The sequence below is a fragment of the Asparagus officinalis genome, chromosome 4 (assembly GCF_001876935.1).
Source record: "Asparagus officinalis chromosome 4, Aspof.V1, whole genome shotgun sequence".
Lineage (NCBI taxonomy): Eukaryota > Viridiplantae > Streptophyta > Magnoliopsida > Asparagales > Asparagaceae > Asparagus > Asparagus officinalis.
In genome coordinates this window covers 140,850,226-140,864,325 of record NC_033797.1, presented here as the reverse complement: position 1 = coordinate 140,864,325, position 14,100 = coordinate 140,850,226, and the positions used below count along the sequence as shown (strand labels likewise).

Below are 14,100 nucleotides of genomic sequence, written 5' to 3'. Positions count from 1 at the left end.
GAAGTCGTCTCGCATCTATTCGGTTACGTGGGATTTATTTTGGGAAAGTCATGGAGTCAAATTTACATCAGATACAAGATTAAGATGGATAGATGGCTAAGTATGCGTGGACTCATGACCCAAAAAGAATTAGTCGATCTTTCAGTTTGGTCCAACTAGATTATCCTAATCCATCTCATAATGGTGTGTTCTGGGCTCGATCTAGTTGGACTCAACTTGATTCGAGCCAATGTAATGATTTATAAGAAAGTTGTCCCGCATCTATTTGGTTATGTGAGGTTTGGTTTGTGAAAAGGCATATCGGATAGATACTAAGATGGATAGATATAGTTAAATATGCTTGGACTCATGACCCAAATAAGACTAGTACTTTTGAGTCAATTTTAAATAAATATTTTATGCATATACATGTCTAAATTTATGCATATGCGCCCATCAGCAACGCCCTCCCTCCCTCTCCTCTCTCTAACCCTAACCCTCCCCAAAACTTCAGTCAATCGCCAGTGATGCCAACATGCGGTTGACTGAGTGATTGACCAGCCAGAAGTTATATTGGTCAGCCCTCCTCTTGTCATTTTGGTCAGGTTGAATCTTGTTTAGTTGAGGATTTTGTGAGTTGTTAATCAGTCCGGATTGGTAGTTTGAATCCTAGTTAGTAGATAGAATTCTAGTTAGAATAGAATACTAGTTAGTAGAGAGTTTTCTAGTTATTGGATAAGATTAGAGTTGTAATCTTAATCCTATATATATATGTAAACCATATTGATGAGTTTAATAAGAGAGAAAATATCAGAACTTCTCCACCGAAAATAAAAATCCCTCTGTTCTCTTCTACTCTCTCTGTTTTGCTGCAGTTGTTCGGTCCCAAAGGAAAGGTCCCAGGCTCTGTTTTCGGCCACAGAAATTTCCAGTCTCTGCTGCAATATTCGTTCCCTGTTCTTGCTGTTCGGTCTCTCCAAAATTCAGCAAAGCAAACTTTGGTTACAGGTTGTTTTCCTAATTCTGTTTTCAGGTTTGATACATAGGCCGATCCTATTATAAAGCCAACAAGTGGTATCAGAGCGGTGTATGCCTAAGTACCAACCAAGATCTGAAGAGATGACGAGTTCGGAGAAGATGACGACCAAGGTGGGTTCGCTCACTCTTCAATACCCGACGCTATCGAGGGATAACTATGCTTCGTGGGCTATCAAGATGAAAGTCTACATGAAGGCTCAAGACGTGTGGGATGCCATTGAGCCCGCGGCAGGCGCGTCCGTGGAACACAGGAAGGATCAGATGGCGTTGGCGGCCATCTACCAGGGGATTCCTGAAGAGACTTTGATGGTGATCGCAGAGAAGCAAACGGCAAAAGAGGCATGGGAGACGTTGAAAACAATGCATCTAGGAGCGGATCGTGTGAGGAACGCGAAGGTGCAGACCTTGAAGTCCGAGTTCGAACTTCTCCGGATGAAGGAGAATGATAACGTCGACGATTTTTCGACGAAGTTGACAGGAGTCGTCAACAAGATCCGGGCTTTAGGCGGCGAGATGGAGGAGAACTACGTCATCAGAAAACTTCTTCGGGCGGTACCGGAGAAATTCCTTACTATCGTCTCCACGATTGAACAGTTCGGGGACATCGACGACATGACACTCGAGGAGGCGATCGGGCGTCTCAAAGCCCACGAGGAGAGGGCACGTGTTTTCCGAAACAACGGCGACGATCACCTATTGTTGACACATGCGGAGTGGCAAGTCGTGGGCGTGGCCGTGGCCAAAGAGGCCGAGGCGGACAGCAGTACCACGGCAGCGGACAGCAGTACCACGGAGGCCGCGGAGGGGAGCACGGCGGCCAGGCAGGCCGAGGCGGCTTCGGCGGCAGAGGAGGACGCCCAGGAGGTGGTTTCGGCCATGGAGGTGCAGCTCGCCAGGAGGGGGAGAGTAGCACAAGCGGTGGTCGAGACAAATCCAACATTAAATGCTTCAATTGCGGAGTATACGGGCACTTTCAGTCGGAGTGTCACAAGCAACGCCGCAACCATGAACAGGAGGCTCATCTCACCCGTGCATATGACGAGGAGCCAACCTTGATGATGGCTATGTTAGAGGAATCGTCAAGTGTCATTTTGCTGAATGAAGAGAAGGTGATGCCGGATTTACTTACAGCGGGGGAGGCACAAGTTGCCAACGACGTTTGGTACCTCGACAACGGAGCTAGCAATCACATGACCGGCCACCGAGACAAGTTCAAGGAGCTCGACGAGAACATCAAGGGAACCGTCAAGTTTGGTGATGGATCCGCGGTAGAGATCAAGGGGAAAGGCTCTATCCTCTTTCAGTGCAACAACGGCGATCAAAGGCTACTACCTGAGGTATATTATATTCCAAGTTTGAAATCTAACATTATTAGCCTTGGTCAGATGACTGAAGATGGGAGTAAGGTTGTTATTGCTGACGAGTTCCTGAGGGTGTTTGATAGGAACGGTGCTCTCTTGATGAGGGTGACACGTTCAACTAACCGATTGTACAGGATAGAGTTAAAGACTTGCAAGCCGGCGTGTTTGATGGCGAACATTAACGATCCAGCTTGGTTATGGCATGCTCGCCTTGGGCATGTCAATTTCTTCGCCCTCAAGATGATGACTGATAAGAAGATGGCTTCCGGGTTGCCGAAGATCTTGCACCCAAATCAACTATGCGAAGGATGCCTCGTCGCCAAGCAAGCAAGACTGCCGTTCCCTTCGCAAGCAAACTTCAGAGCTCAGAGGCCGCTGGAATTACTACATGCTGACCTATGTGGTCCTATCACCCCATCCACACTTGCGGGTAACAGCTACTTCCTTCTTATTGTTGATGATTTCAGCCGATGGATGTGGGTATACATGTTGAAGGCCAAGAGTCAAGCTTGTGAAACCTTCAAGAAGTTCAAAACAGAGGTTGAGAATGCATGTGACCACAAGGTGAAGACATTGAGGACAGATCGTGGTGGCGAGTTCTTGTCAAAGGAGTTCACCAAGTTTTGTGAAGACTACGGCATCAAGCGTCATCTCACTGCACCGTACACCCCGCAACAAAACGGTGTAGTGGAGAGGCGTAACCGCACGGTGATGGACATGGCGAGAAGCCTACTTAAGAGCATGCATATGCCTGGAACCATGTGGGGCGAAGCGGTTAGGCACGCGGTGTACATCCTCAACCGACTACCAACCAAGGCGTTGAACGACCACACACCCTACGAAGCTTGGTTTGGTAAGAAACCCCACCTAGAACACTTGAGAGTTTTTGGATGTATGGCGCATGTGACGAGGAGCCTACTTAAGAGCATGCATATGCCTGGAACCATGTGGGGCGAAGCGGTTAGGCACGCGGTGTACATCCTCAACCGACTACCAACCAAGGCGTTGCACGACCACACACCCTACGAAGCTTGGTTTGGTAAGAAACCCCACCTAGAACACTTGAGAGTTTTTGGATGTATGGCGCATGTGAAGATTGCAGGTCCTTCGCACAAGAAACTCGACGACCGGAGCACGCCAATGGTGTATATTGGGGTAGAAGAAGGAAGCAAAGCGCATCGCCTATACGACCCTCAACATAACAAGATACGTGTCAGCAAGGATGTCGCGTTTGAGGAAGGAAAAGAGTGGGAATGGAGCGCCGATGGAGTCGAAAAATCACCTAACTGGACGGAGTTCACAGCGGAAGAGGAGAATGCAACGGTCGGCGAATTTCCAGCCGTCCAAGCTGGACAAACTGCAGCCCGAACAGGGGCTGCTGCTGGCCGAACAGGGGCTGCTGCTGCTGCAGGCCGAACAGCCCCTGCAGGAGCCCATACCGCAGCGGAGATGACCGGAGACGAGCCTGGACAGCCGGCACATCGAACAGCTCCTACAGGAGCTGCTGCTGCTGGCACTGCTGCAGGACGAACACCCGCGGCTGCTGGCACTGCTGCTGGCCGAACCAGTTTGCAGCAGGGTGCTGCTGCAGACCTGGCACTGCAGCTGGCCGAAACAGTCCACAAACCCTCGCAGGTTCAGGAACTGCAGCAGTCGCAGAAAGCCCCATTGCATTGGAGCTGTCCGGACCCTCTGAAGCTGCTGTGTTGACTCCCGTACGCTACCGATCCCTCGCAGACATCTATGCGGAGACGGAGGTGGTTGATCTCCCAGCAGAGGAGTTGTTCCTGATCTCTGAAGAACCTGCGAACTATCTCGAGGCTGCATCAGATCAAGAATGGAGGACAGCGATGGAGAAGGAGATGGAGGCCATCGAGAAGAACAAGACTTGGATACTCACGGAGTTACCGCGGGGTTCCAAACCCATTGGTCTCAAATGGGTATACAAACTAAAGAAAGACAATGAAGGCAACATTCTCAAGCACAAAGCAAGACTTGTAGCAAAAGGGTATGTCCATCAGCAAGGCGTGGACTTTGATGAGGTGTTTGCACCTGTGGCGAGGCTTGATACCATCAGAATAATCCTCGCCATATCAGCACAGAATGGGTGGGAGGTGCACCATCTGGATGTGAAGTCGGCATTTCTAAATGGTGATCTCCAGGAAGAAGTTTATGTGGTTCAACCTGAAGGGTTCGTTGTGAAGAATCAGGAGCACAAGGTCTACAAGCTTTCAAAGGCACTCTACGGTCTACGCCAAGCACCTCGGGCATGGAACACGCGCCTCGACAAGTGCATGAAGGGCATCGGATTTGCAAGATGCACTCAGGAGCAGGCGGTATACACAAGGAGTAACAGAGGGGATACACTCATTGTTGGCGTGTACGTGGATGACTTGATCGTTACGGGCTCGAGGGCGGATGAGATAAAAATTTTCAAGCAACAAATGATGGAGTTCGAGATGAGTGACCTTGGTTTACTTTCCTATTATCTTGGCATCGAGGTGGATCAGCGAGATGATTGTATTGCACTAAGGCAGGCGGCCTATGCGAAGAAGGTTTTGGGTCAGTTCGGCATGATGGATTGCAACTCGACACAATATCCTATGGAAGCAAAGCTAAAGCTTGGAAAGGATTCTGAAGGAACACCGGTGGACGTGACGGAGTATAGACGCATTATCGGATCTTTGAGGTATCTAACTCACACCCGACCCGATATCACATATGCCGTGGGGATTGTGAGTAGGTACATGGAGCACCCTACAGTTTTGCATAGACAGGTTGTCAAGCATATTTTGAGGTACGTGAAGGGTACTATGTCCTACGGATTGGTGTACAAACGAGGTCGAGGCAATGAAGAGTTGGTGGGATTCACTGACAGTGATCTTGCGGGAGATGTTGATGATAGGCGCAGCACAGGTGGCATGGCATTTTATCTAGGTGACAGCTTGGTCACTTGGACATCACAGAAGCAGAAGACGGTGGCATTATCATCCTGCGAGGCAGAATTTATGGCGGCAACTGCAGCAGCATGCCAAGGCTTGTGGTTGAGGAGTTTAATCAGCGAGGTGATGGGGAGTGAGCCCAAGCCGGTCACACTCTTCGTCGACAACAAGTCAGCGATTGCCTTGATGAAGAATCCAGTTTTCCATGGAAGAAGCAAGCATATTGACACACGCTTTCACTTCATTCGTGAGTGTGTTGAGCGAGGACAGATTAAAGTGGAGTTCGTGAGCACGAGCGAGCAGCGAGCGGATATTCTCACGAAGGCACTAGCAAGGGTGAAGTTCATCGAGATGCGGGAGCTTCTAGGAGTAAGGGACTTGGAATCTCGTCCAGATTAAGGGGGAGAATGTGAGTTGTTAATCAGTCCGGATTGGTAGTTTGAATCCTAGTTAGTAGATAGAATTCTAGTTAGAATAGAATACTAGTTAGTAGAGAGTTTTCTAGTTATTGGATAAGATTAGAGTTGTAATCTTAATCCTATATATATATGTAAACCATATTGATGAGTTTAATAAGAGAGAAAATATCAGAACTTCTCCACCGAAAATAAAAATCCCTCTGTTCTCTTCTACTCTCTCTGTTTTGCTGCAGTTGTTCGGTCCCAAAGGAAAGGTCCCAGGCTCTGTTTTCGGCCACAGAAATTTCCAGTCTCTGCTGCAATATTCGTTCCCTGTTCTTGCTGTTCGGTCTCTCCAAAATTCAGCAAAGCAAACTTTGGTTACAGGTTGTTTTCCTAATTCTGTTTTCAGGTTTGATACATAGGCCGATCCTATTATAAAGCCAACAGATTTTTTGTTTCATTAGTATTTTCAGATAACACCCTATAATTTTAGGTCTTTGAGGTCTAGGATTAGATTAGAGTGAAAAGAGAACCTGCAAACGTAAGTGTTGCATAGTGTTGTAGAGAATAAACAAAATGAAAAAAAAAAAAAACATCCTCGGATTTGTTAGGAACTGCGCGCGTGATCGAGATTGAGAACACAAGAAAGACCATATATCCTAGTAACTTCTCAACCAGCTATTCTCCCAAATTACAGTTTTGCCCGTTTGGGATTAAAATCTCTTGTTTGTCTGGTTATTTAATGACTAAAATTTATCCAACGCAGCTGGTGTCGTGGTGTAGTTGGTTATCACGTCAGTCTAACACACTGAAGGTCTCCGGTTCGAGTCCGGGCGACGCCAGTTTTATTATTTCCATATTCTCAACGGTTTCTCAATTTTATTCTGGGAAGTCTGCATATTCAACCGTTTCTCATTTTTAGGGAAAGTTGTTGTCAATTTCATCAATTTTACTTTTATACTTTTCTTTGTTTGTTATTGATTCCATTGGAATCATAAATTGCTTGTTTGGTTTGCAAATATAATTTTAATTATTTGTTTGAAAAGTGTAAAAAGTGGTCCACATTCAAATGATCATATTGATTGAAATTAGTTTTTATTATTTTTTTTCTGCCTTCAATGACAGCTTTCTCCTAAAATCTTGTCTTTTTTTATGAAATCACTTTACACTATTTTCACAACTACAAACAAACAATTGAAAGTGATGAAAGCTGATATTGGGACCCACTTTTTTACACTTTCCATCCTTTTACATGGTAAAAACATACAACCAAACAACCCCTTATTCTGGGAAGCACCGAGCATGTTTTAATCAGGCTTTTGTTAGCCCTTATGGTTTGATGATGTTTTACAACCACCATTATTGGTACTAATGGCTTATTGAGTGTAAATGTAGTAAATTCATTTATCAAGCTCGTTAGTGCCATGAATGGAGGATGGATGGAATATATGCTACAACGATGATATCCAAAGGAGGAGGAGGCCAAGAGATGAAGCAACGTTATTTCAAGAGCGACAAATTCGAATAAAAGCTTCATCCGATTCAAGCTATATCAAAGCTCAAATATTGCTCTCTATATGAGGATATTAGCTTTCTTTTGTTTTTCTCTTTAATGCTAGAATGTAGGCAAAGAGTTACTGATTTTACTTGAAGCTATTGGGAATCACACACACGTTTTCATACTTGTGTTTTTAAGCGTTTTTCACAAAATACTATTTTTCACAAGTATGAGGACCTATCTGCAAAATTCTTTTTCCAAGCAGTTTGTTTTTAGTATTAAAAATATTTTATAAAATTTCAGAATTTTCAGAGGTCAAATAAATATTTTACAAATATTTTAGTTTAAGTCAAAAACCAGTCTGTGCAAATATATCAGAATGCGGTCGATCGGACCGGTCGACTGCACCTATGAGCATTCGTCACTGGACTCCAGAGAGTTTGTCGGTCGACCAGCGCGGTCGACCGAAAGCTCAAATTTTTGGTCGGTCGACCGCACCGGTCGACCGATAAAGTCTCTGTTCGTTTTCTAATTTTTCAAAGCGGCTGGGGGGGGGGGGGGCATCGGTCGGTCGACCGATGTATTTTTTCGGTCGACCGAAATTTTCTTCGGTCAACCGAAATTCTCTTCGGTCAGCCGCGATTTTTTTAAAACGGTCATTTGCCTAGAACACTGTGCTTACACTTAATCGTGTTTGGCACAGTCTGAGCTAAGGGTCTGAAAAGGAGATTATTTTCCTATTTGAGAAGATTGGGTTTTGTTTTTAAATTAATTAATTTCTTCTATTTAAACCCTAGACTTCTTCTTCTTCAGTTGCCCTAACGTTTTTCAAAAACCAGAGAGACTGCTGTCTTCCTGAGAGAAGTTCTGGTTTCTGTGTTTTCCTTCTGTTTGTGTGTGATTCACTTCCCAGCTTCAGTAATCTTTCTCTTTGCCATAGGGGCTGTGTAAAGAGAGGGTCTTGCATCTTTTTTCTTCTGCTGTGTGAGTGAGATCTTGTGTAGATCAACTGTGAGGGAGTGTGATCTGTTGAGATCAAACTGTGTAGTAAGAGAGATCGTGTGGGATCGCTGTGTAGACGAAGTTCCGGCTTCCAAACCGGGTGTGTAGTGGATTTCTCCTCGAGAGTGGGGAGCGGGGACGTAGGCCAGAGGGCCGAATCTCGTTAACACATCGCGCGTCAAGGATAACGAACTCTTAACCCTATCTCTCTTACTTTAACTGCTTTACTGTTTTGTGGTTTGCTTGTGTTTAATTTTTATTGCATATTAGAGCCTCTTGACCCTAATCACCCCCCCTCTAGAGTCCAACAATTGTTTATTTTAAATACAAAAGATCACCATGACAAATTTGATTCCAAAATTGTTGTTGGTATTTTCTTGGGTTATGCACCTCGAAGTAAGGCTTCACTAGTGGAAAAGCCAGTATTGCTGACGGCAACAACGCTGACGGGAGATTCCCGTCAGCGATGTTTATATCGCTGACGGGGATTCCCGTCAGCGAAGTTGCCGTCACAGTTGAGTTATACCCGTCGGCGATGTTATTATTGCCGACGGGAGATAAACATCGCTGACGGGAAACCCGTCAGCGATGTTTGATATATATTTCAACAGATCGCGATCGATCAGACTTTCGTTCCCAACTTAAAAAACCCTAATTTCCGTCAGCGCCGCCGCCCTCGAGGACCTTCTGGCAGCTCTGACTCGCCGCCCTCGACTCCCACTTCACCGCCGGAACCCCGAACCCCCGATCGCGAACTCCGTCAATACCCACTTCACCGCCAATACCCCTCGCGGCTGCCCTAGATCGCGAAGTCCGTCACCTCCCGCTCCTCCTCTCCGACTCCACCGCACGTGCTCCGACGCCCCGGAACCCCGAACCCCCGATCTCTCGCCGGAGCTCGCCGCGGCACCGCCCCCGCTAAACTCGCAGAGAGGTATTTGTAAATTTTTGGGTATTGTTGTAAATTTTTTGTAATTTTAGGTATTGTTGTAAATTTTTAGGGATTTTTGTTGTAAATTTTTGTAAATTTTTAGGTATTTTAGGTATTGTTGTAAATTTTTAGGGATTTTTGTAAATTTCTTTGATGTAATTTTAGGTATTGTTGTAAATTATTAATTTAGCCAATAATAATGATACAATAATCCAGGGGTCTATCTGTAACAATAATAACAAAACTAAATCTTGTTTACACTACCATGCACTCCTGCTCTTGAACTATCTTATCATTTGTAATGAAGAGAAGTTCTAATGCGTCATTACGGCTCCCCAGGGGCTACACTACTAGATAATCTTCTCGCTGTTTAGTTAAGCATATATATACACAATAAACAATTTACAAGATTTTATAACTCTCCTTAGAACATGGATTTTGAGAATATGGGTTCCCAATTTAATAAAAAAATCGGTTTCGCATACATCTATGTATACACTTGTGTTATTATGTAAGCATTTATCTTCCACTACGTATTAAAAAAAAAAGGGAAAAAAAAAGAGCCAGCTATGTGAAATATAAGGGAGAACCATTAATATTTATGTGGGTGTACATGTCAAGTTTATTTTTAGATATTAACCTTGTAAATACTTATATTTCTCCCTCAACTTGTGATTGTTACATTTGATTATGAGTTCTACAACTAAAGGAGGGTTTTCCAATAACACTTAAACTTAAGGAGGTTTTCTTATATTTTGAAATATAAGGGGGGTTTCTTGATAGTTGTCCAAAGTTAAAGGAGGGTTTATGGTATTTAGCCTTAGCAATACAGATACTTCCATCACAAGCTAGTGCACTCTTAGTAATGGTCCTAATCTTCCAAAGTTTTTGATATTCATGTGATAATAGGGCGCAGAAACCTCTCTATCAGTGATTTTTTTAAATTATTTTGTTGTAATTTTAGGTTTTGTTGTTGTTTCTGATCTGATATTTGATTTTTTGCAATTGCAGTGCAGGAGATCCAAGCGGGTCTTACGTTTTCTTGGATTGCAGTGCAAGAGATCCAAGCAGTAATTTCTTGTCCTTTTTTGATTCTTCAGTTCAAAATTGGGTTTTCTGATATTTTGAAAATTAAGGGGGGTAATTTCTTGTCCTTTTTTGATTCTTCAGTTCAAAATTGGGTTTTCTGATATTTTGAAAATTAAGGGGGGTTATCAGAAGTCGTTACCCCTAGTTTCCCGTCTAATATTGTTGGATGTGAGTCTCTTCTGATATAAACTCACGCAATTCTAGTTGAATGTGAAAATAGATGTGAGTCTCTTCTGATATAAACTCACGCAATTCTAGTTGAATGTGAAAATACTTTTTACATCTAAATAGAATAACGTGATTTATATTAGGAGTATGCTCTACATGCAATAATTATTAGATCTGTCCGGAGAGGATTCCCCTTCTCGTACAGGTTAGGAATACAGTAGTGTATCATCTATCTTTGTATACTTTACGCATTTTTATTCCTACAAAATTTCGATAACACGTACCGCATTGTTCTCCGTGTACAATAAGCGTATGTTGTTTTGCGTTTCGATCTATAATCGATCTATTATCGATGATTGATACGCATTATAACATCCGCACAGTATACTCGGAGAACAGCGGGTAGGTGCTGCCGAAATTTTTAAGAAATAAAAACGCATAAAAATGATGAAGGTAGTTGTAGACACTACTATATTCCTAATGGGATAGGTCCATTTCCTATGACAGCCGTTAAATTGTCTTATTTCAAATATGAGCGTTAGATTTTACTCCCACATAATTTATGTTCTGGTAATTTTCCCTCCGAGATTATTATAATTAAAATTTCCCTGATGTCGTGAAGAAAGTTAATATCATGCAACCTTTAATTTGATGCGTTACTAATAAAAATTCACATTACCTAATTATGCTTAATATCATACAGATGAGGATAGTTCCCGACAAATCATGGATCGATATTCCTCGTATTGATAGATGGATGGATAGTCGATATAAAGATGGAATAAATCAATTCATACAATACGCGTTGGCAGACCCACGGAAGTTAAATATCAATTCATACAATACGCGTTGGCAGACCCACGGAAGTTAAATAGTGATGTCGTGTATTGTCCCTGCTGTTGGTATAAAAATAGGGCGTTGGTGGATAAAAGTGATTTACAAAAACACTTAATATCCGGATTTCATGAGGAGTACAAATATTGGACGTTTCATGGGGAAGGATGCCTTGAAGAAATGGAACTGATGGCGGATACCGGTACTTCCGGTGGGAGAATAGATGATACGAGAATAGATGATACACATACGATGCTCACGGATATGTTAACAGTTCCTAATATAGATCAATCTGAAGATGCCGAGGATGCTGACGAGTCGGGAAATGCTGGAGGCGTGACTGATCATGAGGAGCTAGCGCAGATAATGAAATTAATTAACGACAATGAAAATGATCTGTATGAGGGTTGTACCGAGTTCACCAGGTTATCATTTATGCTGCGTCTTTTGCGTATAAAGTCTCTTAGCGGAATGGCGGATAAATATTTTAATATGTTGCTTGTGTTGCTGAGAAAAGTCATTCCAAATGGAAAAGATAGCATACCAGAAAATTATGATAACGCAAAGAAGATTGTTTCCGTTATAGGACTTGATTACAATAAAATCGACGCATGCCCTAATGATTGTATCCTCTACTATAAGGATAACAAAGATCTTCAGGAGTGTCCAATTTGTGGAGTATCACGGTGGGTACAACGCAAAAATTATTCAACACATGGGACAACAAGGTCTATGCTTAAGCAAAAGAAGATTCCAGCAAAGGTCCTGCGTCATTTTCCCTTAATACCAAGGCTAAAACGGTTGTATATGAATAAAGACACTGCTAAGCAAATGAGGTGGCACATGGAAGAACGTACTGATGATGGTAAAATCAGACATCCGGCTGATGCAGAGGCGTGGAAGCATATGGATAGAACTTTTCCTTGGTTTGCGAATGAGTGCAGGAATGTTAGACTAGGTTTGTCTAGCGACGGATTCAACCCATTTTGGATAATGAGTTCTGGTTGGTCTACATGGCCTGTGGTATTAACGCCTTACAACTTACCACCTTGGCTTTGCATGAAACAACCGTATATGATACTTTCATTATTGATACCAGGCAAGCATGCACCAGGCAATGACATAGATGTGTTTTTAGAACCGCTAATTGATGAGTTAAAACAACTCTGGACTGAAGGGGTTATGACTTATGATACTCATGCAAAGCAGTCTTTCAGACTACGTGCTATTTTACTATGGACAATTAATGATTTTCCAGCCTATGCGAATCTTTCAGGTTGGTCTACAAAGGGAACATATGCATGTCCAGTGTGTGGTCCAGAATTCAAAGGTCTTTATCTGCAGCACAGTCGAAAGTTTTGTTATTGGTTTAATAGAAGGTGGTTGAACATAAAACACAAGTACAGAACCAAAAAATGGAGCAAGTTTTTTGATGATACTGTTGAGAAGATAGATGCTCCGCGTCCATTACGTGGGGATCAGATTGTACATTTGCTTGAGATGTTCCCTGCCGTCAGGTTTGGAAAGAAGCGCTATTCGAAAGAAGATTTACTTGGAGTAAGGAACTTGCGTATTAACAAAAGGATACCAAAACGAAAGAGACAAGCACAAGTGGTGAGTGATGGGGCTGAAGTCGTAAAATTACCTTCAGGATGGACAAAATTCAGCAATTTTTTTCAACTCCCCTATTGGAAAGAGCTAAAAATACGTCACAACTTGGACGTTATGCACATTGAAAAAAATATTTGTGATAATCTTTTGTCCACACTGTTGCAAGATGCTAATAAATCAAAGGATGATCTACGAGCTCGTCGAGATCTAACTGCATTGAACATTAGAGAGGAACTGCAGCCAAAAAATGTCGAAAACGACCGATTAGAGTTGCCTGCGTCTCGTATTATAATGTCGAAAGTTGAGATGCAAACATTTTGTCAAGTCCTCAAATCAATAAAGTTACCAGAGGGTTACTCCGCAAACATATCGAACTATGTCCAGGTGCAAGAAAGGAAAATATTAGGGCTTAAAACTCATGATTATCACGTGCTTCTTCATCAATTGCTACCTGTGGCACTACGCAGTACTATGCAGAATAAAAAAACAGTGAAGGTTATTATTGATTTTTGTGGATTTTTCAGAAAGCTTTGTTCCAAAGTTATAGACGCCTGTGACTTTGAGAAACTTGGAGAAAATATTTCTGAAACAATGTGTGAAATGGAGATGCTCTTTCCTCCATCTTTTTTCACAATAATGGTTCATCTTACACATCATCTCGCGGAGGAGGCTGCAATAGCAGGACCAGTCCATTATCGTTGGATGTATCCAATAGAGAGGTTAGTATTTAGAAAAATTTAATCGATCCACATCAATATTTATATCTATTAAATGTAAATTTCTTTACATCTATATCTGATTAATATTCCTTTTTTAGATATTTGGGTTCAATGAAGCGTCAATTGCGTAACAGAGCTCGCCCAGAAGGTTCAATAGCTGAAAGTTACGTGAGAAGCGAGTGTCTCTTATTTGCCTCTCGTTATATGAGAGGGGAACAAACTGAACTTCAAGCACCCGTTGATAATAAGGAGTACACAGTTCTCTATCCTCGCGGGCTGAACAAAAATTATTCTAACATATTGTTAGATCAAGCGCATGCATATGTTATAAATAATCTTGAAATATTCTCGGAGTACCGGAGGTAAAATATCTAAAAAGAATTTTTAATACCATTTACTCTTTAATTTCTATTTTGACAAAATTTTTATTTTGACAATAATAATTAAATTTGACAATAACAATGGGCTAATAACTTCAGCTCATACCTTGGATGTTTGATACGGAGGAGTGATAATGTGAATCCCTA

At 42.6% G+C, this 14,100-nt stretch overlaps 2 protein-coding genes and 1 non-coding gene across 3 annotated transcripts in view; 2 read left to right on the top strand and 1 right to left on the bottom strand.

Annotated features, from left to right (window-relative positions):
* TRNAV-AAC lies at nt 6,490–6,563 on the top strand. Its single transcript has one exon. It is a non-coding gene; the product is annotated as a tRNA-Val (tRNA).
* On the top strand, nt 11,433–13,939 carry LOC109839401. The gene is made up of 2 exons (XM_020407825.1): nt 11,433–13,573; nt 13,672–13,939. Exons 1-2 carry the CDS (start codon nt 11,433–11,435, stop codon nt 13,937–13,939), a joined length of 2,409 nt encoding a protein of 802 aa, XP_020263414.1.
* LOC109839400 (serine/arginine-rich splicing factor RS31-like) overlaps nt 14,054–14,100 on the bottom strand; it is a 6,406-nt gene continuing 6,359 nt past the window's right edge. Inside the window, exon 6 of the mRNA XM_020407824.1 lies at nt 14,054–14,097. Within this exon, the coding sequence (XP_020263413.1) occupies nt 14,054–14,097 (44 nt within the window). The remainder of the gene's footprint in view (nt 14,098–14,100) is intronic.